This window comes from Drosophila guanche, unplaced genomic scaffold (genome assembly GCF_900245975.1).
Source record: "Drosophila guanche unplaced genomic scaffold, DGUA_6, whole genome shotgun sequence".
NCBI classification, from domain to species: Eukaryota; Metazoa; Arthropoda; class Insecta; order Diptera; family Drosophilidae; genus Drosophila; species Drosophila guanche.
Window position 1 is genome coordinate 2,796,556 of NW_022995750.1, and position 23,383 is coordinate 2,819,938.

The following is a 23,383-nucleotide window of genomic DNA, read 5'->3' on the forward strand; positions in this document are numbered from 1 at the left end:
TTTGTTTCATTTATCCAGTCAAAAATCAAGTCTTGTTTCAAGTCTTTATATGTAAACATACATTTGTTTGTAATTGCACATACAAATATCAGCTAAAAAAAGCACAAAACTGAAGGTAGGTTATAATGCACGCCTTGAATCCGTAAAAGATTCATGCATATAGGGTATAAGAATATATTGAATAATCTCAGCAAGCAACCAGGCTTCGCTCCATCTCTCAGCTGTTGCGCATGCGCAGGAGTAGCTTGGCAATGGCCTGTGCCTGCGCAGGTGCCACATCCCTCAATTGTTTGTACAGAAGCTCTACAACGCGTAATGTTTGTGGCTGAAAATGTACAATAAATCCATAAGAAACGGATTCCAAAAACGATAGACTTGTGCTTTACATACAAGAGTCTTTACATCCAGTTGTGTTTGTGATTTGTTAGCCAATAGCCAGAGGTTCAATGCCAATTGGGCTACAGTTTCCTTCTCCAAATCGGCATAGCGCACAATTCTTAAGAACAGATCTAGGGATAGCTCTGCCTGCTGTCGCTGCTGCTGGGCTACACCTAGGGCTTTGAGCTGCAGCAGAATGGCATCCACCACTTGGACACACAGATTATTGATCTCCACTAGAAACTTGGGATCATGACCGTACAAATCATCATTGGAAACCACACCCTGTATGTGATAGGGATACCTCTCCAGAGACTGAACATAGAGCATGTCCAAGGCATGCAGATAGATGACGCTCGGCGCCGTGCTGTCCGCCTTGAACTCGTGCTTCCCAATGACATCGAGGAGCAGGCGCAAGAAGTACAGCACTCCCTGCTCTGGACTATCGGGCACCACAATCAACGTGGCCAGCATGTTGCACAGATACGTGACTAAATAGCGCTCCAGGCTGCGGGGTTTACCCTCGAAATCCACGGTGGCGGCAGGCAGTTCATTCACCAGCTGCAAAGCGGCCTCAAAGCAGGAATCAGCTAAGAAAACCTCAACTTGTTTAAACAGAAATTCAGATATTAATTGAAGAAATGCCTTACCCTGTCCCAGGCACAGATGCCTGAGGGCCAGCTGGCCGCAAAGCAGATACAAATCCATTTGCTGTTGGACGGCGCTGATGCTCGGAATGGTTATAAAACAGTAGGCAATGCAGGCCTTGATGAAGCCAGTCGATTTTGAGGTATTACGCGTTGCCAGCTTGCAAGCTGCATGCACCAGGGTGACATATACCGCATCTAGATTGCTAAATGTGCCCCTAGCCTCCACATAGAAACCTAGCTGCTGCTCCAAGTCGCGACCAAAGTGTACTTTGTGTATAAAGACATTAATAAGCTGCGATATCTGTCGTCTTTCATCTTCCATCGAGAGAGCACTGCACGAAGAACAGAAACGATAATTGGGAAAAAGATTTCTACAAGATTAAAGATGCACATACTTCACAGAATCATTGAGAATCTTTCCCAGATACATCAGAGCATTCGTGACAACAGCATCGCAGGTGTATTCTTCACTGTTTTGCTTGTAATATGTGAGTATTGTCTTGCAGACCTCCACGCGCACTGATTCCTTCTGAAACAGATCCAAATAGGGCAAGAAGTTTGGCTGTATTAACAGCAGCTCAATGCTGCGATAATTCTGCATAATCCTCGACAGAATATTCTGCAACTGTGGGTAGTGCTTCTCATATGCCTTGCCCAAGCACATGCGAGTATTCAGTTCTCCCAGCAAACGATTCACTTCGTGTATCTATCGAAACATAATCAATAATTAATAAGAGATGTATAGATTAAATCACGGTATTAGCGCACCGTAAAATACTGTGATACGAAGACAGCCCAGGTCTCTACGCAATTGATGTACTCATTCGGATCCGTCAGTTTGTTGATGGTCTCAAAGGCAGCCTTCAGAAAGGTCACACGCTGTTCCTGCAGCGGCGCACAACTGCTGACGCAGCTTCCCAGTGAACGAAGCAGCTGGGATTTGGATATGCCGGGCGTCTCTGAGGCATTTATCAGTTCTACAAACTCCAATGCATTTGTGGCAATGAACTCAGATTTGAAGGAGCTCAGAATGGACATCAGTATTGCACCGCTGTTGAGGCATTCAAGAGTTGGAATGGGATTCATTTAAATACATACATATATGGACTGCCACTCACTTGTTTTTCAACTGTTTGCATTCGTTGAGCATATCCTGCGTATGAAGCTCACATTTGTGAACCAAACACAGCAGCATATAATCGAATGCTGGCGCATACAGCTGCAGATACGAGCTGGCGGTGACAATCTCTGGATGCAGATTGAAACGGGCCACAAAGCGAAAGATCTATCCCAGAATTATTGATCAAATAAAGCCATTAAGACAGTACTTTCACTCACCTGAGGATAAACAATGAACAAATCGCCAAAATTCTCACGAATATATGTCTTACTGGGCGTTACAGTCACACCCATGCGCACTAGATAGCAACGCGCATAGCTGGAAACCAAGGGATCTGCAATGCCTCTTAACTGGTGCGTCAGGCGTCGCAGCAACTTCTCGTATTCCTCGCGATCGGATGTCAAGAACTCGTAGCATTTGAATATGGACATTTCCAAGTACAAGCGCGGCAGCAGCTCTCGTATGGAAGCAATCTTGTAGAACCAATTCTGGCACGTATCCCGAGCAGCTTCACGTTCGCGTTCCAATGTGGCCGCCGAAGCACCAGGCAGTCCCGATGCCTTGGCACGCAATCGGTCGTACACCAGCTTTCCGAAGACATCCAAAATGTCCGTAATGAGGACATACTGGCTGGGATAGAACTGCAGGACAGTGGTGTCCGCCAACATCTTGGCACACTGTATGGCAATCTTCAGAGCCTTCACTCGTTGATCATTGTTCCAGGACTGGGTGAGCTCCTGCTTGAGTTGCTCGAATCTCTGAATGTATTCCGGCTGCGTGAGGTCCATCATGTGCCGCATAGTACCATCATCAAAATGATCCAGCTGTTCCAACCGATACTTGGTCTTGTCTGCCACCACAGTTTGTGCTTTGACTAAGATTGAGTGTGTTAGCAAAGGAATAACATCACTCCACAAGACTTACTACTTTCGCTGCCGCCATCCAAGCTGCCAGAGGCGACCAAAAAACTAGTCGATAGCGATAGCTTCTCATTAGTGGTGAAGCGATTGAGAATACCCAAGCGCCTTGTGCTCCATTGCAGCGTATTATCCTCTGGCTCTGTCCTGTCACGTTCGCGACGCTTCGACTTGAGGTCCTATGGAAGGGGAAGGCTCAGTTCATGGGTGGTTAGGGGATTACGCACTTACGAATTCGCTGACCATTTGGGAGAGTGGATCATTCAGTTCTTCATCTTGGCGCGCAAATTGTGAAAGTGGATCAGTACCCTCCAGAGCCTGGCTCAAAGGATTGCTGTCCACCATCTTCATGCAAGAATTTCGAGGGTTCATAAACTAAAGTCCAACAGGGCGTCATATTCCAAGACTTACCGTGACTGTCTGCTGTTTTAGCGGATGCTCCAGCGTGGCACGGCCAGCCAAGTGGTTTTTCCTCACTTCATACAAACGCGGCACGCACACCCTAGAGTAAAATGGGCATTTTAATCAACAAATAGTTGTACATTTTCCCTGAAAACGAACCAATCCAAATTCGACATAGCGTCCTGGTTGTTGTTGTCGGCATCACAGTCACAGCTGTTCAACATGTACAGCCGCGTCGAATGGGCATGTCTGCGTGCGTTGTGAATGGCAAAAATCCAGCTGACAAGCGACGCGTTTACTTTTTGAGTTCACAAATTATTATAAAAAAGTCAAAAATTCTTACAATTGCAACCAAAAAGATGTCCAAGTCGTCGTTAAAACACTTGAATAGCACTTGCCGGGTGTGTGCGAAGTATGCAAGCACTAAAAGATCGCCGCGTTTATTTGACAAATCAAATCTAAAACTGATTGAGAACATTGAGACGATCACTGGATTGCGGGTACTGTATCTTGGCCGGAAATTATTCTTAATAGTTGTAGAAATCATATATTCTCATAGCTGGAGTCCTTTGCATGTCTTCCGGATCTAATTTGCGAGTGCTGCTCAATGGAACTGAGTGCTGCAATCAAATTTCGCGAGCGTTGCATAGGCGCCCAGCGGAGTCTGCTAACGGGACTAACCGCAGACCAGCAAAAGGGGATATCCTCGTTCTACAAAGCTGCCATTATGGGCACTGATCTGGAAGGCGAGGAGGAGGACGACGACAAGAAGGCCCAGCCACCTGAACACGGAGAAACTGAAGAAAGTTATCGTCATGATGATATCGAACCAAAGGAGGAGGAAGACGAGGAGGAAATGGAAACAAAAATCGAATATGACAATGATTTCTACGATCTGGCCGAAAACAACGTGGTCGAGGAGGACGAGGCATCGCTTATAGAGGAGGCCGAGTACGAAAGCCTCATGGCAGACGAAGAAAATGAGGATCAAATGCATCAGGTGCAAGAGATGATGGATGAATCTGGGGAACTCATTACAGGCGATGGCAATGACGGCTATGTCTATGACTCTGATGACGAAGTGGCCGTGCTGGACAACGTGTTAGACGATGAGTATGAGCACGAGAATATTGTCGTGAAGAAGTCCAGTCTGCCGCCCAAGCCGAAGGCCCGCTCTGACGACCCGCGGCGACGTGGAACTGGCGGCATGTACATTTGTGAGCAGTGTGGCAATCACATCAAGGGCCGCATGGCTTTCGAGCTGCACTGCCGTCGCCACAGAGGCGATAAGCAGTATGGCTGCGAGTAAGTGTCCCCCACACAACACCCGCAGCTACAGTATCCATTACAATTAATATTTATTTTTGTAGACTGTGCAATTCTCGCTTCTGCACCACATCAGAGTTGAAGCGCCATATGCGTAAGCACACCGGAGAACGTCCATTCGCTTGCCAGTACTGCGGCCGCTGCTTCACCGATTACACCACTCGCGTAAAGCACGAGCGTACCCACACCAATGAACGACCATATGTCTGTGGCACATGCGGCAAGGCATTTACTACCGGTTACATTCTTAAGAACCACATGCTAATACATTCCGGCGAACGCGCTTACAGGTGAGTAAACAGCTTAATTCCTGCCCATAATTGCTTTGACGTGTTCGATTTTAAAGGTGCGAGCTGTGCGACAAATCTTTTATGCTCCCCACTCATCTGAGCACGCACTTCCGTTCGGGTGTGCACAAGCGGCACATGGAGAAGGCCGGGATCACACAGGAGAGGGAACAGAAAAAGGAACATAAATTGGAGGAGGTGGAGGAAGATAGTTTAAATATTTAGAACTAAAAAGTGCAACATTATAAAATTAGCCTTGGCGTAATGACGGACTATACTGACAAGTAGCATTTCAGCAGATATATAAAAGAAGTTGAGTTGTAATAAAAATTTAATCATTAATAAATTCTATCTTCAAATCAAAATTACCAAGTCTCCAGTTGTTGGTTGGCATCCAGTAAGGATGCCTGCTCCATAGGCAAAGGCACTTCTATCGTGAAGGCCATTGCCGGTTGTTGCTCCACTAGGAAGTCAGTCTGCTGTGGCAGCGCCATCTCCAAGCCCTGCTGTTTCTCGGCCTGTGCTCTTTCCAGATTCTGCTTGTGCTTGTTCGACCGATAGTGGTCCTTCAAGTATATTGGTCGCGAAAACGAAGCCTGGCACAGCTCACACCTGCACATGGCAATGTTAATATAACAAATTGAGCCACAATGAGTTGGTTACTTGCCTAAACAAGCGCTCGCCCGTATGGACGCGCATATGGTTCTTTAGAATGTATGCATTAGTGAAGGCCTTGCAACACTGGGAGCAGACAAAAGGCCTTTCATTGGTATGAGTGCGTTCGTGACGCAGCCGCCCGCTGGAGTTGACATAGGTACGTTCACAGTAGCGGCAGGGGTAGTTACGAGCCCCCGTGTGCATCACCTGATGTCCTTTTAGCTCAGTGGTGGATAGAAAACGGGCGGGGCAGAGTCTAAAATGGGCCAAACAAATTACAAGCTGCACTGAAGGTGCTTCGTTTTCTTAGCCTACTCGCACTGGAAGGGTCGAACGCCGCTGTGCTTACGCTGGTGGCGTTCAAACGAAGCCTTCCCAGTGATATTGGTGCCACATTGATCGCAGAAGAAGCAGGCATGTTTTGGTTTTTTGCTCTTTTCGCTTGAGCGTCTCTTTCGTCGACCTTTTCGAACTTTGGCTGGTGATCCAGGGTCATAATCTTCTGACAAGGGCAGCTCTCTAAACACGAAATCAAGATCTGCATCATTGCTGGTCTCCAGATGGTCCACACCATCGTCCTCCACATCGCCGCCATTGCTCAGATTCTCAACTTTGATCATTACTTCTGTGGGACTGGGCGGACTCTTTGGCAGCTGTTTCTGGGTGCGTGTACTACGGCGTACACAGATTATTTGGGTGGATGCAGACCTGGAACACTCAGTGGGCATCCCATCGCAGGTTTTTAACTTTTCTTGGCTGCTCAGACATTGCTCACGGAACTCTATGGCACTCTGCACGGCGGTTTGACATCTTTCGCATATCCAATCCGGTAAATCGGGATCGAATTGAAGCTGAGGTGGGGATTGAAATGATTGTTTTAAAAGTATATATATTTTGGATCCATTCTAGCTTACCAATATACCGGCAATTAAATTGATTTGTTGCACCAGACCCCTCGCGTTGCTGCTGAAAAGCTTCAATGCATTTTGGTCTTCCGTGTTGCTGGCGCATGTTCGACAAACTTTTTCCAGCATTTTAGTACAATTGGATAATAAAACCAAATGTTTTTTTTTTATGTTTTGTCGGGCCGGCGGGAAATGTAAACAATTACAGGTTTACTTCAATTTTGTCGATGAACTCCATTAATGTTTGGTATCGATAATATATACCGACAGACCCTCGGAATATACCCATGCATTTTCAGAATTTACAGTAAATATACCGTAACCTTAAATCATTTTCCTCGACTTTGATCGTCTGTTTGATATTACTAGCTAGTTAGGAGTCTCCACGCTAAAACTGTAATTTTTCCGATTTATCAATCAATTCTCTCTTCTTTTCTTGGAATGTTTTCAAATTAAGTTTAAAACTAAAAAGGTCAACCAACAAAAATCGTCTTTTGACAATTTGTGTCTTGTCAACAGGTAGGTATAGTATAGTATGGAAATTTCTATTAGGATACGAGGAAAACCGCGCTAGTAAGCATGGTCCAAAGCCGTTTTGTGTTTTTGTGCGTGTAAAAGCTAAGCTGTCTATCAAACCTAAGCTGTCGTGTAGAAAGGAGGCACTAGAGTGTCTGTCATCTGGATGCTAAAATTTGTGGCTATAGCTTTTATAGTCTCTGAGTGCCAGGCGCTCAATAAGACGGACGGACGGAGAGACAGATATGGCTTAATCGACTCGGCTATTGATGCTGATCAAGAATATACATATACTTTATGGGATCGGAATGTTTCCTTCTGTGCGTTACATAAGGTGCGCGCAATAAGTCACCTTACAATGCTTATGACCTGCTGTCAAATCTTCTTCGTTGGGTTTGGTCTATTGTTTTTTGGGCAGAGACTCGTAAAATATATTCAACTTAATGGCAACAACAAAATTCAGAAGAAAATCCAATTAGGTTCCGCAGAGCGAAATAATTGACCTTACATTTATTTTCAATAGGGTGTTTCAAACCCGCTATATTTCTAATGAAGAAGGTTAAAAAGTTTCAACTTATCGCGAAAAGGGGATTCCACTCCAGCAATTTGCTAGAAAAGTTAACAAAAGCTATTTTACGATCCGAAAATTGGTAATAGATCCTGAAAATCACGGAAAAAGACCTCGCTCGGGCCGCTTACCAATACTGCAAAAGCGGGATAAGCGCCGCACAAAAAGCCTAGCAATTAAATAAAACCTTAGAGCACTGCCAATTTGTCACGAACTAGCTCTCTTCGTATCAAAGTATCAAGTGCAACTACTTTAGAAAGCAAATCAGAACATTTCATAAGAAAGCAAATTGACAAATATCAGCTAATTCCTAGACATAATGTTGCCCACATTGAATTTTCAAAAATCGTAAATTAAGAGACTTGGAGTGGCCAAGTTTCATCTTCAGTGATGAGAAAAAATCAAATATAGAGGGTTCAGATGGGTATCAGTATTACTATAGGGATATACAGGCTCCAAAACATGTGAAAATGTCCAAAGAGGGTCCCTTATAGTGTGGCCTGTATTTGGTATTGCTGGAAAGTGTGTAATATGTTTTGTTACTCACAAAATAAGCTCGGAAACATACGTTCAACTATTAGACGAAGATCTTCTTAATTTTTGGGGAACGCATTATGGAGATTCCTAGACATTTAAACAGGACAATGCCGCGATTCATGTGTTTATGTACAGAAAAATATTTTTTGAAGAGAGAAAATTTCAGATTTTGGCCAGCCGTTGTTCCTGATTTGAACCCAATTGAATACCTTTGGTGCATACTTTCCATCAAAGTGCATATGCATGGAAGACACTCTACCACATTAAAAGAGTTTAACGAGAAGGGACGTGTGAGACGCTTTTAACGGGTCTAATTTTTTAAATACACTGGTTTCAGTGTGAGAATACAGCAATCTGGAGCCAAAATTTGGTGGCTCTAGCTCTTATAGTCTCTGAGAACTAGCCGACAAACAAGACATGGCTCTATCGACTCGGCTATTGATGCTGATCAAGAATATATATACTTTATGGGATCGGAAACGTTTCCTTCTGTGCGTTACATACAACCGTTATTCACACAAATACAATATGCCCTATTTACTCTTCGAGTACCGTGTATAAAAAGATATTGTCAAGGAATGGGAGAAATTTGGATACATGCTTACTTCTAAGAATGATATATTGAATGCCAGGACGCATAACAGAAATTTTAAATAGCAAAGGAGATCATATTTAAGCAATTTAATACGAATTGCGAATTGTAAGTTTAAGTAAATTTTAAAAAAATAAGAATTAAATAAAAATAAGTTCACTTATTTCGCTCTGGAAAATTTTTATTTAATTCTCAAAAGACCTTCCCAGAGTATAAAAAACTTTTGTTGGCATTTTTGAATTGTTATTTTGTTGACTTTAAGGCAAAATTAAGGAAAGAACAAAATTTTAAAATTTAACAAATGTTTTTATGATTGTAAGGTGACTTATTGCGCGCACCTTACATCCAATTTTGTGCAACAATACAATATACCCTATTTACTCTTCGAGTTTCGGGTATAAAAATGCAAGTATAAAATTAGCCGTAATTGGTGTAATGGCGGACTATACTGACAAGTAGCATTTCAGCGGTAGTATAATAGAAGTTGAGTTGTAATAAGAGTTTTATCATTAATAATTCTATCTTCAAATGAAAATTATCAAGTCTCCAGTTGCTGGTTTATTTTTGAAGAGTAAGGCTTAAAATATAAAGACATATTTTAAATGGTCTTTGTAAATCTTATTTTAAGCGAATAAAATTGAGGCATTAATTATGTATATTTGGCTTTACGTTGTCGTTGGTTCAGCTTGTACTAAATACTAAGGTTGATGGTCCCAAGAGCTGTTGAGCGGCTACATCCAATGAGGATTCCTGCTCCACAGGCAAAGGCCCTTCTATCGTGAAGGCCATTGCCGGTTGTTGCTCCACTAGGAAGTCAGTCTGCTGTGGCAGAGCCATCTCCAAGCCCTCTGACTGCTGCTGTTTCTGGGCCTTTGCCTTTTCCAGATTGTGTTTGTGCGTGTTCGACCGATAGTGGGTCTTCAAGTGGGTTGGTCGCGTAAACGAACGCTGGCACAGCTCACATCTGCAAATGGCGCTGTTAATGTAACAAATTGAACCACAATGAGTTGGTTACTTGCCTAAACAAGCGCTCGCCCGTATGGACGAGCATATGATTCTTAAGAATGTATGAATTAGTGAAGCCCTTGGAACACTGGGAGCAGACAAAAGGCCTTTCATTGGTATGAGTGCGTTCGTGACGCAGCCGCCCGCTGTAGTTGACATAGGTGCGTTCACAGTAGCGGCAGGGGAAGTTACGATCCCCCGTATGCATCACCTGATGTCCTTTCAGCTCCCCGGCGGATAGAAAGCGGGCGGGGCAGAGTCTAAAAAGGGCCAAACAAATTACAAGCTGCACTGAAGGAGCTTCGTTTTCTCAGCCTACTCGCACTGGAAGGGTCGAACGCCGCTGTGCTTACGCTGGTGGCGATCAAACGAAGACTTCCCAGTGATATTGGTGCCACATTGATCGCAAAAGAAGACGGTTAGAGTTGGTTTTTGGCGCTTTTCGATTGAGTGTCTCTTTCGTCTACCTTTTCGGACTTTGGCTGGTGATCCAGGGTCATAATCTTCTGACAAGGGCAGCTCTTTAAATACGAAATCAAGATCTGCATCATTGCTGTTATCCAGCTGGTCCACACCATCGTCCTCCACATCGCCGCCATTGCTCAGATTCTCAACTTTGATCATTACTTCTGTGGGACTGGGCGGACTCTTTGGCTCTGTAGCAGCTCCCAGCTGTTTCTGGGTGCGTGTACTACGGCGTACACAGATTATTTGGGTGGATGCAGACCTGGAACACTCAGTGGGCATCCCATCGCAGGTTTTTAACTTTTCTTGGCTGTTCAGACATTGCTCACGGAACTCTATGGCACTCTGCACGGCGGTTTGACATCTTTCGCATATCCAATCCGGTAAATCGGGATCGAATTGAAGCTGAGGTGTGGATTGAAATTATTGTTTTAATAGTATATATATTTTGAATTCCTTCTATCTTACCAATATGCCGGCAATTAAATTGATTTGTTGCACCAGACCCTTCGCGTTGCTGCTGAAAAGCTTCAATGCATTTTTGTCTTCCGTGTTGCTGGCGCATGTTCGACAAACGTTTTGCAGCATTTTAGTACGACAAATGGCTAATAAAACCTAATAATTAACAATTGTAAACAAAGAAATTCCACCCACACAACAGTTGGCCATTCACAACCAGGGTTGCCAATTTAGCTCTTTTCCAACTAGATCTAGCTTTTTCAATTTGCTCATGCGGGGTATATTGTAAAACAGCGGGGAACTAGAGGAACTATAGCTATTTTTCAAGAAAACGTGCGTGATTGTTACCTTCCAAAGATCTATATTAAAGCTCAGTACTTATATGCGATACATTTTTGGTCGACCGAATCGGGGATGATATTCCTATGGAAACGATAAGAAATCATCCGTTTTTTTTTTCTACAGAAAATGTTTATTTTGTCATACAAAATTTGTTGGCTATTTCTACCTTCTTTTCTATGACCCGACGAGTTGGCAGCACTGTTCGCAACACATCGCCACATGTACAGGTGCCGCCGTGCAACACTGGCTCAAAATAAGACCGCTAAGCAATTTTCATTTTAAACTAAGATTCCATTTGGTTCCCGTTGTACGTGTTACGAATTATTCTATAGGACTTCACAAAACACCGTCTAGCTGCTGCTGCTTCACGAGGTTCTGCTGGTGAGTGTTTGACTGGAAATGCGTCCGCAGATGCGTCTTACGCTGAAAAGATCGCTCACAGAGATCACATCGAAATTGTCGTTCGCCCGTATGCACTAGCATGTGGTTCTTTAGTATATAGGAGTTGGTGAATGCCTTGCCGCACTCGGCGCAGACAAAAGGGCGCTCATTGGTGTGGATTCTCTCGTGCTTCAATCTGCCCATGTAGCTCACATATCGCCGCTCACAATAGCGACAGGCAAACGGCCGCTCTCCCGTGTGGACACGATGATGTGAACGCAATTCGGCGGCAGTGAAAAACTTTGCGGTACACTCCCTGCAAAACATAATAATGGGGACTTAATACATTTCATAATTGGGAGCTTTGTTATGAGTCTTACAGGCAACCGTACGGGCGCTCACCCGTGTGCTTTCGCATGTGGCGCTCAAAAACAGTCTTTGAATGGGAATGCGTCCCACACAGCTCGCATATGTAGGCTTCGTCTTCCGACTTGACTTTGTGGCTACTTTTGATTAGTATTGGGTCACCAGTTAGCTGTTCCGCTTCGCTGCTACTTCCCTCTGGCTCGCATTTTAAGACGATATCCAGGTCCAAGTTATTGGCTTCCTCCTCATCGATTTGTTCACACTCGAAAATATTGCTCGTTGGCTGCTCTTCCAGCATTATTATGAACGGTTCTTCCGGCTCCTTTGGCTCGTCATCAGATTCCATAAATGTGCTGACTTTGCTACAATTCTTTATTTTCCCCTTCAACGGTTCTGTCTGTGCTTGGCATTCCATTTCGCTAAGAGAGGAGTCTTCGTCTTTCACAATTTTGGGCTGCCATCGTTTCTGGGTCTTGAGGCACAGCTTCCGAAAGGTCATGGCCATTTTGAGATCCGACTGGCAGCAATGGCAGATGAAGCCGGGAACATTCGACAGATCTCTCAACTGCGGTATACCCCAAAACAAAGACATTTGCATGGGGACATGTAAATTTGCATTTCTCAGTCTCAAACACAACTTCCGGCTTACCCGAATTCCAGCAATCATGAAAATATGCCGCACCACTTTCCTGTTGGCCTGCTCAAATAGATTTATGCTTTGGTCACAGAGATTGCGCCTGCCGCAAGTTCTGCACATATTTATTAACATCTTTGAGGTTCTCGCTTGTTGTAAAAGTCGACTTAATGGAATGCAGTTGCATGTAAATTGGAGCAGCTGCGCTGACATTCACTGGGAGACGCGTTTATCGTTTGTTGGCGCGAATTTAAGGGTTGGTTTTAAAAATAAAAGTAAACAAAAGTATACTATTATTTATAATTTTAATTCTGTGCTCGCTGCTTTCAGTTGCAAATAGTTTTCCCCTCAAAATCGAAAAAATAATGCAAAATGGTGTTTTGTTTACCCGGTCTATGGCTTTCTTTCTTTGAGTTTTATTATTCCGACTTTAGTATGCGTTTTGAGGTACTGTGACCTTGGCGAATTTAGTTTATTCTATTGTAATTGTTGTTCCTAGGTTGTGTGGTGTGGCACTGCAATGGAGTTCCTAAGCGTGAGAGACATCGTTGTCGTCATAGGTTTTCAAGAGATTCTCTTTGATTTGCAAATCTTTGTGGAAGAGGATGTCCTGGTGCAAAGTCTCCTCACGTTCGCGAGCAATCTTGAGCTCAAGCAAGTCCAGGCGCCGCTTCTCGACGAGGACACGGTAATGGTGAAGCTCCTGCTGGCGCTGGCGCAGATTAGGCACCACGCTGCCAGTAGTGTTGCTGTTTTTTCCTGACTCCGAAGTGGAGCGTGCCTTGGCGCTGACACTGGAGCTGGTCAACAGATTGCCAGACTCCGAGGGAACACCTCCGGCCGTACCGCTGTTGCTGGGGATAGTCAACTTTTTGGCCGACTCTGGGGGGGAACCGCCTGTCTTGACGCTGTGGCGGGCGATAGTCAACTTTCTGGCCGGCTCTGAGGGGGACCCTGCGGCCGTGACGCTGTTGCTGGGTATTATCAACTTTCTTCCTGAAACCGAGAGAGAACGTGCCCTGCCGGAACGCCTGGGTTCCACTTGAGGATCGCTTGTACAGGAGCTGCAGGCAGGCGTCGTTAGTACGACACTCAACAGATGCTTCGATAGTCCGGTCACGCTGCTGGCATCTGATGCGGTGCCGTTAATCCGCGCTTCCACCTCCCCGGAGCTGCACGAATCGGTGTCGTTGGCCATTGAGATGCGCACGCGGTGAGCAAACATTGGCGGAGGCTCACGCACCACACACGTCTGGTGCGGCGGCAGGTCACAGGTTTCCACATTCAAGCTGGCGGCGGTCGCGTGGGAGGTGCTCGGCTGCTGCTGATCTTGATCCAGTCCTCGGTCTTTGCTCCTTTTGTACTTCAGCGATTCATGGGAAGGTTTGTAGCGCAGGGCCAGGCTGGAACTGCCACTCAAAGGAATATCCTTTTCATCCTCATCCTCCAGATGCAGCCAATAAGCCTTGGCGCGCTCCTTGCCGTCGAGTCCCTCCAGTTTCGCCAAAGAATTGGCTTTTGGTACAACAGCGGGAGATGTAGTTGGCTGCTCCTGTTGCGTGAGGTCCTTGCGTTTGACCAAATCGGTAACCATCATGCGCCAGTTCTTCTTGGCAACCTCTTGTCTGCCAGCCACCTCTGGATTGCTTTTGGATTTCTTGGTGCTAACGGTGACCTCTGCTGGCATCCAGCGGTAGGTGACGACCGAGTCGAAGACCTCCTCATCCTTATCGTCCGTGTCCATTTTCCACATGACGCGACGACTGCTGCTCGAAGTGGAACGGGCGCAATAGGCATCTGAATCATAAAAGCGAGCATATTGTTTACAATTTGAATTGTTCATGGAACATAAATATTTGTGCATGTTTACCAGACTTCTGCTGCTTGTCCATTCGGAATGTTCGCAAATTTTATTCAATTAAAATTTAGTATTTTCTTTCGTACACCCCAAATTTAGAATACAAATTTGTAAATTATTCCGACGAAAATAAATTTGGAAGAGATCGATCTGTCTGGATATGTGTGTAAAGGTGTTACTGAAATGAAACTGAATTAAAATGCCCCGCTTCCATTGACTAGTTAGTACAAGAGCCTACTTTTCGTCATAAAATCTGGTATGTTTTCTGCTTGTTTTTATTTATTAGCTAAATTGTTTGTTAACATCTTTGCATTGCATTCAACGAAAGTACATAAATATTATACATAGAAATAAATTAAATCAAAAAAATAGTTTTGTGGCTTTGGTTGTTCCTTGTTTCTAGCTGGTAAGGTAACTGTCTAGATGTTTTTTTGTCTCTAATTAAAATTGTAGTTTTAAAAGCATGAGATTTAAGTGTTTCATTTTGTGATCTATATGTGCGCGTATCTGGCTATGAAACCACAAAAGGGTCTTACAAATTATAGGTACATAATCTTTAGTTTTTGGTGACTAGCAGAATCTCTGTTCCATTTTTGAGGCGGGGATAATTGAGCTTGACTTATTTCGGTTGTGCTTCTGCCAATAGGCATATACACGTGAAGAATGGAGGGAAGGAAGGGTCTTTTGCCTACGTTAACACTCTCTAAAAGTTTAAGCTTTCCCTTTTCTTTTCTATTATTTTCTTTTTGTTGTTTGCTATATGCTAGTTTTTATATAAAGTATTTGTTCATTAAAGTACACACACATCGTCTAGACTTTTCCTGTGGGTTTGCTAAGTTTTCTTTTTGGGTTTCTCTTATTGTTTAATCAACAGTTCTTCTGTTGCCATTTTTTTAATGATTTTTGAATTTCAAGAGTAATTTACATGATTTTTTTGTGACTAGAGTTTGTGTAAAGATTCGAGCTATTATTCAACTATTATTTTCGATTATTTTACCACACATACAATTGATGGTTTTTTCTTATATTTTTTCTTTTGTTTTATACAAAAAAAATTGTCTTCTTAAAAATTGTGAAAATTATTTTTCAAGTTTTACATCAAAGTTATTGAAGCTTTCTTGTTGTCTCTCTTTTGGTTCCAATTGATGCTTAAATGTTAACAATTCTTGTATATAAAACCGTGTGTGTGTATGCGCTCTCTATCATAAATCTTATCATAAGTATAATTATATATCATATAAACTACACAAGTTTTCTATTTTGTTTATGGGTTGTTTCTCTCATTTCCTTTCATCTAAGTTTCTGCGTACTTAATTTTTTGTTTTTTCGGGGCATATGAGCAAGTCTCGAGTGCCTACTGCAATTTCTCTTCATCGATCTATCAATCATTATCATTATTTTGTTTTGTTTGTATATTGCTAAACTTTCCGCTTGTTTGTAAGTACTAAATGTATAAATGTTTTTGTTCGGTTTGCTGTTTGTTGTTCTTACTAATCATAAGTTACTGGACGACACAGTGAGAAAACGAAGACGATGGCATACCACACTTCGGTGAAATAGAGGGCTATCTGCAGCGTACAGAGGCAGTACTCCAGGCGCAGTCGGTAGGTTTGTAGCAGCAGCAGATAGGAGACACCGAGGAAGCAGGGAGCAGTCATAAACACCGACAATATGGCTGACCAACCTGTGAAGTAAACACAGAAATTGCCACATTAAAAATGTTGTTTTTATTGATAACAAATGACTAAAATTAGATGAGAGCAAAACAGAGACAAACAAAAAGAGAGAAAGAGATAGAGAGAGGGGGGAATCTCTAGGTCTACCTCGATCGGCCAACGAACTCTTGCGTCCCAGTATCAGGCGTATTGACTCCATTACAATAAATGAAACCATCACTGCCGAATCCATGGCCAGGGTATGCCCCGTATAGCTCAGATTGATAGCCTTCAGCAAACCCATCGCCATCTCGCAGCAGGCGAACATCCCAAAGTAAAAGGAGTTCAAGTAGATTAACACTTCGTAATTCATGCTGGGATTGGGCTTCTTCGGCACTAGCGGTGGCGGTCGCTTTGGCGGCATCCTGTTAACAACTTTTGCACCTTTCGCTCTTTAATTTGAAGGCAAATTTCGTCCCCAAAACAAATGAACGGCGCACCGTGTTGCTCACGTTGGGCGCTGTATTTATAGACTGTGGTGGGAACCTGCCTCTGCGTTAGATGTTGCAGTGGGCAGCCGAGCACGGTTTGTAGCTGCGAAATTTGAATAATGTGAATGTGCCTCTGCCTCTGCCTGGTCGTTGTCGCCGTTTTAGTGGCTTTCTCTGGCGTAGTTTGGGCAACAGATGATCTACAGATGCACTGTGCCTGGGTACACCAAAGTGTCAGAATATATTAACTAATCCCTGGCCCAAAAGAAGGGGCTAATTGGGGGCCAAAGACCGAACCGAAACGCATCAGATGATAGACCCCGTGGTAGCCTCAATCTCTCATCGGTACTCTGGCCGACCCGAGGGTGTCTGTCCCGCCCGGCGTATGTATATATTACATTTGAATTAGAAGTGTGCATTGCACCTAGGGGACAGGCACGAGCACTAAAGCAGTTCGTATATAATTTTAGACCATCATAAGCGTATAAAAATACCAACAACGAGCGCGTACTGCCGCCAGGCGGCAGAGCAGCAGCAGCAGGGAGGTTCTGGCGACAAAAGGCCAGACAAAAGAATGCAAACAAGAAATTCAAATTAAATGCAGCTTCGCTTTTGATAGAATCGGACGCGCGTCGGTCGCGTATCTCTGTGCAATCGGTTGGCTTACATAATTTGAAAAGCAGTTACCTTAATGGTAGGAAGCCTCCTGATGGCATCTGAATGTGTTGTGCGTGGGTTTTGCTGTTTGGTTCCTTTCATTTCGGTGCGGGGTGCGGAGTGCGGAGTGCCAGTCGATCATTCGGTTTTGTGGTTCATGGACACAGGGCACACACAGCAATACGCCAGCGTATCTCATGTATTGGTTGTAATATCTTGTTTGCATTAAAGTTAAAGTGGTCTAAATTGTCTAGGCGTCTGATATAGTAGTGCCAGGAGCAAGCCACTTCTCGTCTTCCTCGTCGCTCTGCCTTGTCGGCCGCTGCTTCCTCTCGTCGTGATAGTGCTAATGCTGATGATAATGGCTTGGTCGTGGTCGTTGTCGTCGTCGTTGACAACGTGGTATATCAACTGCTAGGTGTATGTTACGGGTCGACACATTGTACAAATGAATATGCTGGCATAGACTAGTTCAGCACCTTGTAGGGTGATCATTAAGGCACTCAGAATCATTTCGAGTTTGAGAACATAGGTTTGAAAACAACACAAATATATAACAATAGCAAGACTGGGCAGTGTTAATATTACGGATGCGGTTGCTTGCCATCCTGCAAAAGAAAGAAACAAACAAAATAGATTAGTAGTGGAAATATGTCCCTCTGCCCATTAACCGATTACATTGCTCATCTGCATCATGACCATAATTACGCATACGCCACGATAGATGTGGGGGGTTTGGTGGAGGGGGTAGTACATACATATACATATACATATAAATATACATACATATACATATACATATACATATACATATACATATACATATACTACGAAACGTTTATGGGCGGCTGACGTTTGCAAGCAAAAGGCAGGGGTATGAGAATGTATGACAATGACGAAGCTCTCTCTCGTCCATAATATCAAGTGTCATCATCATCATCAGAACTCTGGTTAGGATTCCTTTGGAAAGGTGTTTCTTTTCTACTCACCACGATCGCTGAGACTGCTCTTGCGGCCAAAGACAATGCGTAGGGTCTCAATAATGCACAGCGAGAGCAGTATGGACGCCTCCCGCGACAACACATTCTCGCCGTAGTTCAGATTGATTGCCTTCAGCACGCCCACGCCCACCTCGAAGGCGGCGTACATGCCGAAATAGAATGAATTCAGATACATGAGTATCTCATAGATGAGGCTGGCGTTCATTGCACTGCTGCGGCGGCGGCGTCGTCGTTTGTTGTTCTCCTGGCCGCTGGCTGCTGCTGCTCCACTCGGCGGGTAGAGGTCCTAGGGCTAGGGCAGGGGCAGATGCGACTGCCCTCAACTGCTCGTCGTCACCGGCGCAGTTTGAAGCAGCTGTCTGGATGGGTGGGGCAATGCCAATATCCGTAGTGCTAGTCCTAATCCTAGTCCCAGTCCCTGAACCACTCGTCCCTCGAAGCAGCAACAGCAGCAGGTGGTGGCTTCGCTTCTAGCACGCGCACTTCCATATAGCCATTTGTGACTGCGTGACGCTGGGTGGCTGGGGACAGGCACTAATGGAGCTCTTGGTGTATTTTTAATTGTGTTCTCCTCCTCATATGTATATTTACTCGTATCGTAACTGCTGCTGCTGCTCTCTCGCCGTTGCTATTGCTGTAGGGGCCAGCACGTCGGTTGCCAGGGGGGTTTGGATGACAACTCTATGCTAATATTAAATATGTGCGTTTACATTTATATGTATGTAGCATATATTGTTGGGAAACATGGAACATGGAACTTATATAAAAACGCTTGGCAATTTGTATGCTCTTCTGCTCTGCACACGCACACAACAACAACAACAGCGACGGCAGCAGTTCTTTTGGTATGTACGCACACACACTCCAGAGGCCAATGGCCAACGAATTTGCACCATTAATAACAATCAAAATATATTTTAGGCCTTTTACGGGAAGTCGTTGCTAAGGAATTTAATTTTCTTTGGATGGTATGGTTTATTTTGGAACATGTGAAGAACTTCATGCTGCAAAGCCCTCAAAAATATACCAAAAATATGCCTTCTCATTTAAAAAATACACAGTAAATATACCGTAATCTTAACTTATGTTCCTCTATATGTATGATGTGTGATATTACCAGCTAGTTAGGAGTCTCAGCGCTAAAACTATAATTTAATCAGATTTTCCAATCAATTCCTTATGCTGTTAACATTCCAGTTCAGTTATAAAATTATCTTCTGCTTAGCTATCGACAGTCTGTCATTGAATTCAAAAGTTGCCAGTCACAACGAAGCTGTTACTGAGTAAAGTATTTAAATATATTTTCGACATGAATTTCAAAGTATGTATGTTATTAAATGTCTCTGTTAATAATAATAATACTGAAATGAAAAACCCCTTGCTTCCAGAAGGAGTGATTTGCATGAAAAATTCAAATAAAATATATACAATTTATAATAAGCCAAATGAATAAATTTTGCAAATATTAAATATCAAATAGAACATCAAAATCGGGGAATATGATTTAAGACTACGGTATATTTACGGAATATTTGTAAGATGAGAAGGTATATGTTACGTGGTATATTTTTGAGGGCCAGATTGTATATTTTTATCAATCATTTTGCGGTGACAATATTTCTTGTATTTGTTTAATTTTTTTTTGATTTACTTTAATTTAATATTACTGAGATGCCGGCAGACCAAATCCAGTACTCAGAAAAGTACTTTGACGACAAATTCGAATACAGGTGAGTGCACGCCAGTAAGAGACCATTTATAGACAATTGTCTAACAGCTAGGTTCTTACCCCCAACCAACAGGCATGTTATTCTACCCTCCGATTTGGCCAAGCATGTGCCTAAGGCTCACCTGATGACTGAAACGGAGTGGCGAAATCTTGGCATACAGCAGAGTCCCGGCTGGGTCCATTACATGATGCACGCTCCAGAGCCACATGTGATACTGTTCCGACGCAAACGAGTCGAGGAAGACAACGGGACGTCGAAACAAGCGGCGGCCTGTATATAAAGCCAAGCGAAGACCTAGTCGGGATGCAGAGAGAAGAGGAGAGGACGCCACCCACCAACTCACAAAGTATTCCATAAGATAGATAGGTTTATCAGGGCATCCTGATGTAAAATAAGTAATCCATTAGCTTTAGGAGCATTGCAGCTGATCAAGTTCAAACTTCGATAAATGTTTGTTTAATGTGTTGAAACGTTCCTGTTAATTTCATTTAAGTTATCTACTCTAACTTAAATACAAATCAAATGTACGCCATGTGTACGAACAGTTTAAAAGCAGTAATATTGTACATCTAAAACTAGTTATAACAACGCCAGACGGCCGGCACGAGATGATCGGTCCAGGTTTCGTTGCTGAGATCGCAATTCTTCTTTGCATAGTATTCCATGGCGTAGAGAGAGATTAGCATGCCATTGCCCAAGATGAGGGAGAACCAAAGGAACATGTTACCCAGGACTTTGGGCGCACTTCGCATCAGATACACCAGAGCTACGCCCACAACACCAAAGAGGATAAACATGACGGGAAAGAACATTTGCAAGGCGAATCCCAGCACCTGCTCGTGCACCAGAGCCGAGATCATGAACACCGACAACGAGGCAGCCACCTTGGAGCCTTTGAAGACGTGCATATACATGTCTTTGTACACGTACTCGTACAGCCAATCGTGCACTACCACATTCCAGTTGCGGTAGTAGGCGTCGTAGGTGTGCGATGTCCACCAATCCTTGTAGAACATGCGATCCCCGAAGCGTAGCAACTCTGAAGTGAAATTCAGCCACGAGTGCAGGATCATGTAGAAGCCACACAGGAATATCACAGCACTGGGCAGCATCATGCCAAACAGTTTAAGGATCATCTTCGATGGGCCCACCTCCTCCCTGCCGTACTCTCCGAAGTGCTCGTGTATGTGACGCTCGTGAATGAAGGCGTAGAGAAAGGCCACGGCCACTACCTCCAGCAGTCTGTTTAGGGCAAACTTCCACCGTATGTGCGAGGTACGTGGATAGCTATCCCGATAGATCAGCGTGGGGGCAAACAGATAGTACACATAGCTTCGCACAGGCGGCACAAATGGTCGTCCGGCCGGTGCGGCCTCCTGGTCGTCATCTGTCTTCTGCTTTCCCGCCAGCACTCGAGGTGCGTTGTATCGCACGAAGGCATGCATTTTCATCAGCAGGCGAGTACTCTCCAGCAGAAGGACGCAGGCGCTGACAAACGGAAGGCCAAACTTCAGGCAGAGCGAGGTGGACACAAAGCAAAATACCACTTGGGAGCTGATGTACATAATCAGGCAACTGTGTGACCAGAATCGTTGAAGTGCATCTGCCAAGGGACATGATCTTAGATTAGTTTGAGCTCTATGCGGTCTACCGGTTGTACTTACTATGCTGCTTTAGCTTATGCCTGACCACTGCCCATCCCTGGAAGGCGTAATACAGCGCCAGGACAAAGACATGCTCCAGTAGCCACACGCCGAAGACCCAGTGCAAACGTTTCAGTCCACCCCGAATCGTGCCCAGGCCCAGATCAATGCGCCCCTTCACAAAGTAGTCGTAAAAGATCACATTCAGCAGAAACATGACCAGAATAATGTAGAAGATGTGATAGATGGTGCGCATGTGCTCCACCTGGAGCAGCGCGGTCAGGTACGATTCCCGCGCCACGAATACCTTGTCGGGCAATTGACGTCGCTCCGACCGCTTCTGTCCTTGGCTGGGCGCCGGCTTCGCACCATTTGCATGACCATTTGGAATATCGCTAACGTCGCTGGCTGCAGTGTTTGAAACTTTTTGTTTGGACATGCGATTATGCCAAACGCTATTATGGCTCACTCCCCCATTGGGGATCTCGAAGTTGCGAAATTCGTGGGCACGCAGTTCTCGCTGCCGCAGATCCTGAAGGACATCCTCGACCATGCAGGACAGGCGCTTCTCAAAGTCTTCCAACATTTTAGACTGGAATTTCAGCAATTTTTCGCGCACAAAACTGAGTTCGGTAGGTTCCGCCGCGCCCCTGCGCTGCTGTGTCCCCTCGTTCATGGCTTTGTTTGAGGTTTTGTGCGCCTTAGCCTTTGTTGCTTTGTTAGTCCTTAGTAATGTTCACTTAGTTTTTAATAGCCGCGTTACTCAATTAATTATATTCTTATTGCGACTGCCCCGTGGGACGTCAGTTTGCACAATGTTTGCGACAAGGCGTCCGAGACGAAGCACTTGGATTCTCTGCCTTCAAAGCTTACGCCGAGTTGTTGTCAAAATCACGCAGATAACGGCGCTTGGCTGAATGGCTAAGGCAGTGGCGGAGCAAAGGGGGATCGGACTTCTGCATTATTTTACTGTATTTATAACTTAAAATATATTTAAATTATAAATTGAGTGATATAGATAATTTTCCAAAAGCATTGTGATAGTCCCCCTTCACAGAATGTGCCCTACGCCACATGTTAAGCTAAGACTTACTCTCTGCATTCACTCCATAACTCTACATATATTACGTTTGGCGCTCTCCCATTCCTTCCTTCTCTTCCGCTCGTGTTGCCATGTGTTAAAGTTTGTGTTAAACACTCAACAATTGAACATTATAGTTACATTCCGCTTAATAGCTCTTGCATTAGCCGAGACGATTAGCTGTCAACGGCACCTTAATCAATCCAGAGGCAGATTCTGATGTGGGTCCCTATTCAACACCACTGATAATGTAGATCTGTTCATTGGCCTCGTGCCGGGGCAGCAGCGTTTGCAAGTCCGAGTGCGCTTGCACTCAAATTGATTACATTACGCTGGGCTCCCACGACCCTATTCCAGGGTTCACAGTGGGATCAGATATAGGAAAAATAGAACTTGATCTTACGAAATCTATACAAAAAGCCTACCGAAATCCAGTACATTGATAACGGTACGTAACTTGTCGTTTAATGATATCTCTGGCAAAGTTCATGTTTTGTATTGATTCGATCTAATAAAAAAATGTAGATTGGAAGGTATTTCGTCTTTAATCCAAGAGGGTGGACAGGTGCGCATGTCGTTGTCGTCATGGTGTCAGAATGAGTATCGTATACCTTAATCTAGAAAGAGCATGCCATACAATGTGGTAAAAGTCATTTTAATTGGAAAGTCAGTGAGTAATTACTTTATTTTTTGGGTTTGGGTTTCCGATTGTATTGCATTTATATATTTAAAATATTGTCTATACAGTTTCCTACTTTGT

General features: G+C 44.1%; 10 protein-coding genes across 14 annotated transcripts; 2 read left to right on the top strand and 8 right to left on the bottom strand.

The window, feature by feature from the left end:
- Window positions 1–32: 32 nt before the first annotated feature.
- LOC117586694 (VPS35 endosomal protein sorting factor-like) lies at window positions 33–3,715 on the bottom strand. Of its 2 annotated transcripts, none has more exons than XM_034276961.1 (11): window positions 3,627–3,715; window positions 3,477–3,567; window positions 3,297–3,410; window positions 3,076–3,244; window positions 2,367–3,022; window positions 2,147–2,313; window positions 1,797–2,079; window positions 1,424–1,734; window positions 1,029–1,360; window positions 391–968; window positions 33–325 (listed from the first exon to the last, which is right to left on the bottom strand). In XM_034276961.1, the coding sequence occupies exons 1-11, from the start codon at window positions 3,689–3,691 to the stop codon at window positions 218–220; spliced, it is 2,874 nt and encodes a 957-aa protein (XP_034132852.1). In that variant the 5' UTR covers window positions 3,692–3,715; the 3' UTR covers window positions 33–217. The 2 variants fall into 2 exon arrangements, with proteins under 2 accessions (XP_034132852.1, XP_034132851.1); XM_034276960.1 differs by having other exon boundaries at window positions 3,073–3,244.
- Window positions 3,716–3,726: 11 nt separating this feature from the next.
- On the top strand, window positions 3,727–5,445 carry LOC117586696 (transcription factor Ouib). Its single transcript, XM_034276963.1, has 4 exons — window positions 3,727–3,967; window positions 4,027–4,772; window positions 4,838–5,083; window positions 5,140–5,445. Exons 1-4 carry the CDS (start codon window positions 3,827–3,829, stop codon window positions 5,303–5,305), a joined length of 1,299 nt encoding a protein of 432 aa, XP_034132854.1. The 5' UTR covers window positions 3,727–3,826; the 3' UTR covers window positions 5,306–5,445.
- On the bottom strand, window positions 5,425–6,857 carry LOC117586699 (transcription factor Ouib-like). The gene is made up of 4 exons (XM_034276967.1): window positions 6,652–6,857; window positions 6,053–6,588; window positions 5,748–5,993; window positions 5,425–5,692 (listed from the first exon to the last, which is right to left on the bottom strand). The coding sequence occupies exons 1-4, from the start codon at window positions 6,769–6,771 to the stop codon at window positions 5,446–5,448; spliced, it is 1,149 nt and encodes a 382-aa protein (XP_034132858.1). The 5' UTR covers window positions 6,772–6,857; the 3' UTR covers window positions 5,425–5,445.
- Window positions 6,858–9,384: 2,527 nt separating this feature from the next.
- On the bottom strand, window positions 9,385–11,015 carry LOC117586698 (transcription factor Ouib). Of its 2 annotated transcripts, XM_034276965.1 has the most exons (4): window positions 10,794–11,011; window positions 10,180–10,730; window positions 9,875–10,120; window positions 9,385–9,819 (listed from the first exon to the last, which is right to left on the bottom strand). In XM_034276965.1, exons 1-4 carry the CDS (start codon window positions 10,911–10,913, stop codon window positions 9,537–9,539), a joined length of 1,200 nt encoding a protein of 399 aa, XP_034132856.1. In that variant the 5' UTR covers window positions 10,914–11,011; the 3' UTR covers window positions 9,385–9,536. The 2 variants fall into 2 exon arrangements, with proteins under 2 accessions (XP_034132856.1, XP_034132857.1); XM_034276966.1 differs by lacking the exon at window positions 9,385–9,819 and having other exon boundaries at window positions 9,943–10,120; window positions 10,214–10,730; window positions 10,794–11,015.
- Window positions 11,016–11,175: 160 nt separating this feature from the next.
- LOC117586701 (transcription factor Ouib) lies at window positions 11,176–12,790 on the bottom strand. The gene is made up of 3 exons (XM_034276968.1): window positions 12,523–12,790; window positions 11,888–12,438; window positions 11,176–11,823 (listed from the first exon to the last, which is right to left on the bottom strand). The coding sequence occupies exons 1-3, from the start codon at window positions 12,718–12,720 to the stop codon at window positions 11,463–11,465; spliced, it is 1,110 nt and encodes a 369-aa protein (XP_034132859.1). The 5' UTR covers window positions 12,721–12,790; the 3' UTR covers window positions 11,176–11,462.
- Window positions 12,791–12,941: 151 nt separating this feature from the next.
- Window positions 12,942–14,534, bottom strand: LOC117586697. Its single transcript, XM_034276964.1, has 2 exons — window positions 14,378–14,534; window positions 12,942–14,304 (listed from the first exon to the last, which is right to left on the bottom strand). The coding sequence occupies exons 1-2, from the start codon at window positions 14,397–14,399 to the stop codon at window positions 13,037–13,039; spliced, it is 1,290 nt and encodes a 429-aa protein (XP_034132855.1). The 5' UTR covers window positions 14,400–14,534; the 3' UTR covers window positions 12,942–13,036.
- Window positions 14,535–15,073: 539 nt separating this feature from the next.
- Window positions 15,074–16,833, bottom strand: LOC117585944 (transmembrane protein 216). 2 transcript variants are annotated; one of them, XM_034275718.1, is made up of 2 exons: window positions 16,767–16,833; window positions 15,074–16,049 (listed from the first exon to the last, which is right to left on the bottom strand). In XM_034275718.1, exons 1-2 carry the CDS (start codon window positions 16,816–16,818, stop codon window positions 15,856–15,858), a joined length of 246 nt encoding a protein of 81 aa, XP_034131609.1. In that variant the 5' UTR covers window positions 16,819–16,833; the 3' UTR covers window positions 15,074–15,855. The 2 variants fall into 2 exon arrangements, with proteins under 2 accessions (XP_034131609.1, XP_034131608.1); XM_034275717.1 differs by lacking the exon at window positions 16,767–16,833 and adding an exon at window positions 16,189–16,444.
- Window positions 16,834–17,098: 265 nt separating this feature from the next.
- On the top strand, window positions 17,099–20,256 carry LOC117585946 (cyclin-dependent kinases regulatory subunit). 2 transcript variants are annotated; one of them, XM_034275721.1, is made up of 5 exons: window positions 17,099–17,205; window positions 18,896–19,014; window positions 19,091–19,137; window positions 19,851–19,899; window positions 19,972–20,060. In XM_034275721.1, exons 2-5 carry the CDS (start codon window positions 18,954–18,956, stop codon window positions 20,022–20,024), a joined length of 210 nt encoding a protein of 69 aa, XP_034131612.1. In that variant the 5' UTR covers window positions 17,099–17,205; window positions 18,896–18,953; the 3' UTR covers window positions 20,025–20,060. The 2 variants fall into 2 exon arrangements, with proteins under 2 accessions (XP_034131612.1, XP_034131611.1); XM_034275720.1 differs by having other exon boundaries at window positions 17,122–17,205; window positions 19,841–19,899; window positions 19,972–20,256.
- Window positions 17,320–18,899, bottom strand: LOC117585945. The gene is made up of 2 exons (XM_034275719.1): window positions 18,158–18,899; window positions 17,320–17,776 (listed from the first exon to the last, which is right to left on the bottom strand). Exons 1-2 carry the CDS (start codon window positions 18,372–18,374, stop codon window positions 17,583–17,585), a joined length of 411 nt encoding a protein of 136 aa, XP_034131610.1. The 5' UTR covers window positions 18,375–18,899; the 3' UTR covers window positions 17,320–17,582.
- Window positions 20,257–20,260: 4 nt separating the features above from the next.
- Window positions 20,261–22,407, bottom strand: LOC117585943 (sterol O-acyltransferase 1). Its single transcript, XM_034275716.1, has 2 exons — window positions 21,564–22,407; window positions 20,261–21,502 (listed from the first exon to the last, which is right to left on the bottom strand). Exons 1-2 carry the CDS (start codon window positions 22,216–22,218, stop codon window positions 20,475–20,477), a joined length of 1,683 nt encoding a protein of 560 aa, XP_034131607.1. The 5' UTR covers window positions 22,219–22,407; the 3' UTR covers window positions 20,261–20,474.
- Between the last annotated feature and the right edge of the window lie 976 nt (window positions 22,408–23,383).

Bases quoted from the DNA above. Each gene is read 5' to 3' on its own strand.
- LOC117586694 (XM_034276960.1), bottom strand. From the start codon at position 3,691: ATGTTGAACAGCTGTGACTGTGATGCCGACAACAACAACCAGGACGCT. The intron at 3,411-3,476 runs GTAAGTCTTGGA...TCTTGCATGAAG, and splicing joins TAAAACAGCAGACAGTCACG to ATGGTGGACAGCAATCCTTT. The intron at 969-1,028 runs GTAAGGCATTTC...AGGTTTTCTTAG, and splicing joins GCATCTGTGCCTGGGACAGG to CTGATTCCTGCTTTGAGGCC.
- LOC117586696 (XM_034276963.1), top strand. From the start codon at position 3,827: ATGTCCAAGTCGTCGTTAAAACACTTGAATAGCACTTGCCGGGTGTGT. The intron at 3,968-4,026 runs GTACTGTATCTT...ATATTCTCATAG, and splicing joins AGACGATCACTGGATTGCGG to CTGGAGTCCTTTGCATGTCT. The intron at 5,084-5,139 runs GTGAGTAAACAG...TCGATTTTAAAG, and splicing joins TCCGGCGAACGCGCTTACAG to GTGCGAGCTGTGCGACAAAT.
- LOC117586699 (XM_034276967.1), bottom strand. From the start codon at position 6,771: ATGCTGGAAAAAGTTTGTCGAACATGCGCCAGCAACACGGAAGACCAA. The intron at 6,589-6,651 runs GTAAGCTAGAAT...TCCCCACCTCAG, and splicing joins ATTTAATTGCCGGTATATTG to CTTCAATTCGATCCCGATTT. The intron at 5,693-5,747 runs GCAAGTAACCAA...TGCCATGTGCAG, and splicing joins ACGGGCGAGCGCTTGTTTAG to GTGTGAGCTGTGCCAGGCTT.
- LOC117586698 (XM_034276965.1), bottom strand. From the start codon at position 10,913: ATGCTGCAAAACGTTTGTCGAACATGCGCCAGCAACACGGAAGACAAA. The intron at 10,121-10,179 runs GTAGGCTGAGAA...GGCCCTTTTTAG, and splicing joins GTTCGACCCTTCCAGTGCGA to ACTCTGCCCCGCCCGCTTTC. The intron at 9,820-9,874 runs GCAAGTAACCAA...CGCCATTTGCAG, and splicing joins ACGGGCGAGCGCTTGTTTAG to ATGTGAGCTGTGCCAGCGTT.
- LOC117586701 (XM_034276968.1), bottom strand. From the start codon at position 12,720: ATGTCAGCGCAGCTGCTCCAATTTACATGCAACTGCATTCCATTAAGT. The intron at 12,439-12,522 runs GTAAGCCGGAAG...GGTATACCGCAG, and splicing joins TCATGATTGCTGGAATTCGG to TTGAGAGATCTGTCGAATGT. The intron at 11,824-11,887 runs GTAAGACTCATA...TATGTTTTGCAG, and splicing joins GAGCGCCCGTACGGTTGCCT to GGAGTGTACCGCAAAGTTTT.
- LOC117586697 (XM_034276964.1), bottom strand. From the start codon at position 14,399: ATGGACAAGCAGCAGAAGTCTG. The intron at 14,305-14,377 runs GTAAACATGCAC...TTTATGATTCAG, and splicing joins GGACAAGCAGCAGAAGTCTG to ATGCCTATTGCGCCCGTTCC.
- LOC117585944 (XM_034275717.1), bottom strand. From the start codon at position 16,444: ATGCCGCCAAAGCGACCGCCACCGCTAGTGCCGAAGAAGCCCAATCCC. The intron at 16,050-16,188 runs GTAGACCTAGAG...TTTACTTCACAG, and splicing joins GAGTTCGTTGGCCGATCGAG to GTTGGTCAGCCATATTGTCG.
- LOC117585945 (XM_034275719.1), bottom strand. From the start codon at position 18,374: ATGAACGCCAGCCTCATCTATGAGATACTCATGTATCTGAATTCATTC. The intron at 17,777-18,157 runs GTGAGTAGAAAA...TTTCTTTTGCAG, and splicing joins GAGCAGTCTCAGCGATCGTG to GATGGCAAGCAACCGCATCC.
- LOC117585946 (XM_034275720.1), top strand. From the start codon at position 18,954: ATGCTCTTCTGCTCTGCACACGCACACAACAACAACAACAGCGACGGC. The intron at 19,015-19,090 runs GTATGTACGCAC...AATATATTTTAG, and splicing joins CGACGGCAGCAGTTCTTTTG to GCCTTTTACGGGAAGTCGTT. The intron at 19,900-19,971 runs GTGAGTGCACGC...CCCAACCAACAG, and splicing joins GACGACAAATTCGAATACAG to GCATGTTATTCTACCCTCCG.
- LOC117585943 (XM_034275716.1), bottom strand. From the start codon at position 22,218: ATGAACGAGGGGACACAGCAGCGCAGGGGCGCGGCGGAACCTACCGAA. The intron at 21,503-21,563 runs GTAAGTACAACC...GTCCCTTGGCAG, and splicing joins GCATAAGCTAAAGCAGCATA to ATGCACTTCAACGATTCTGG.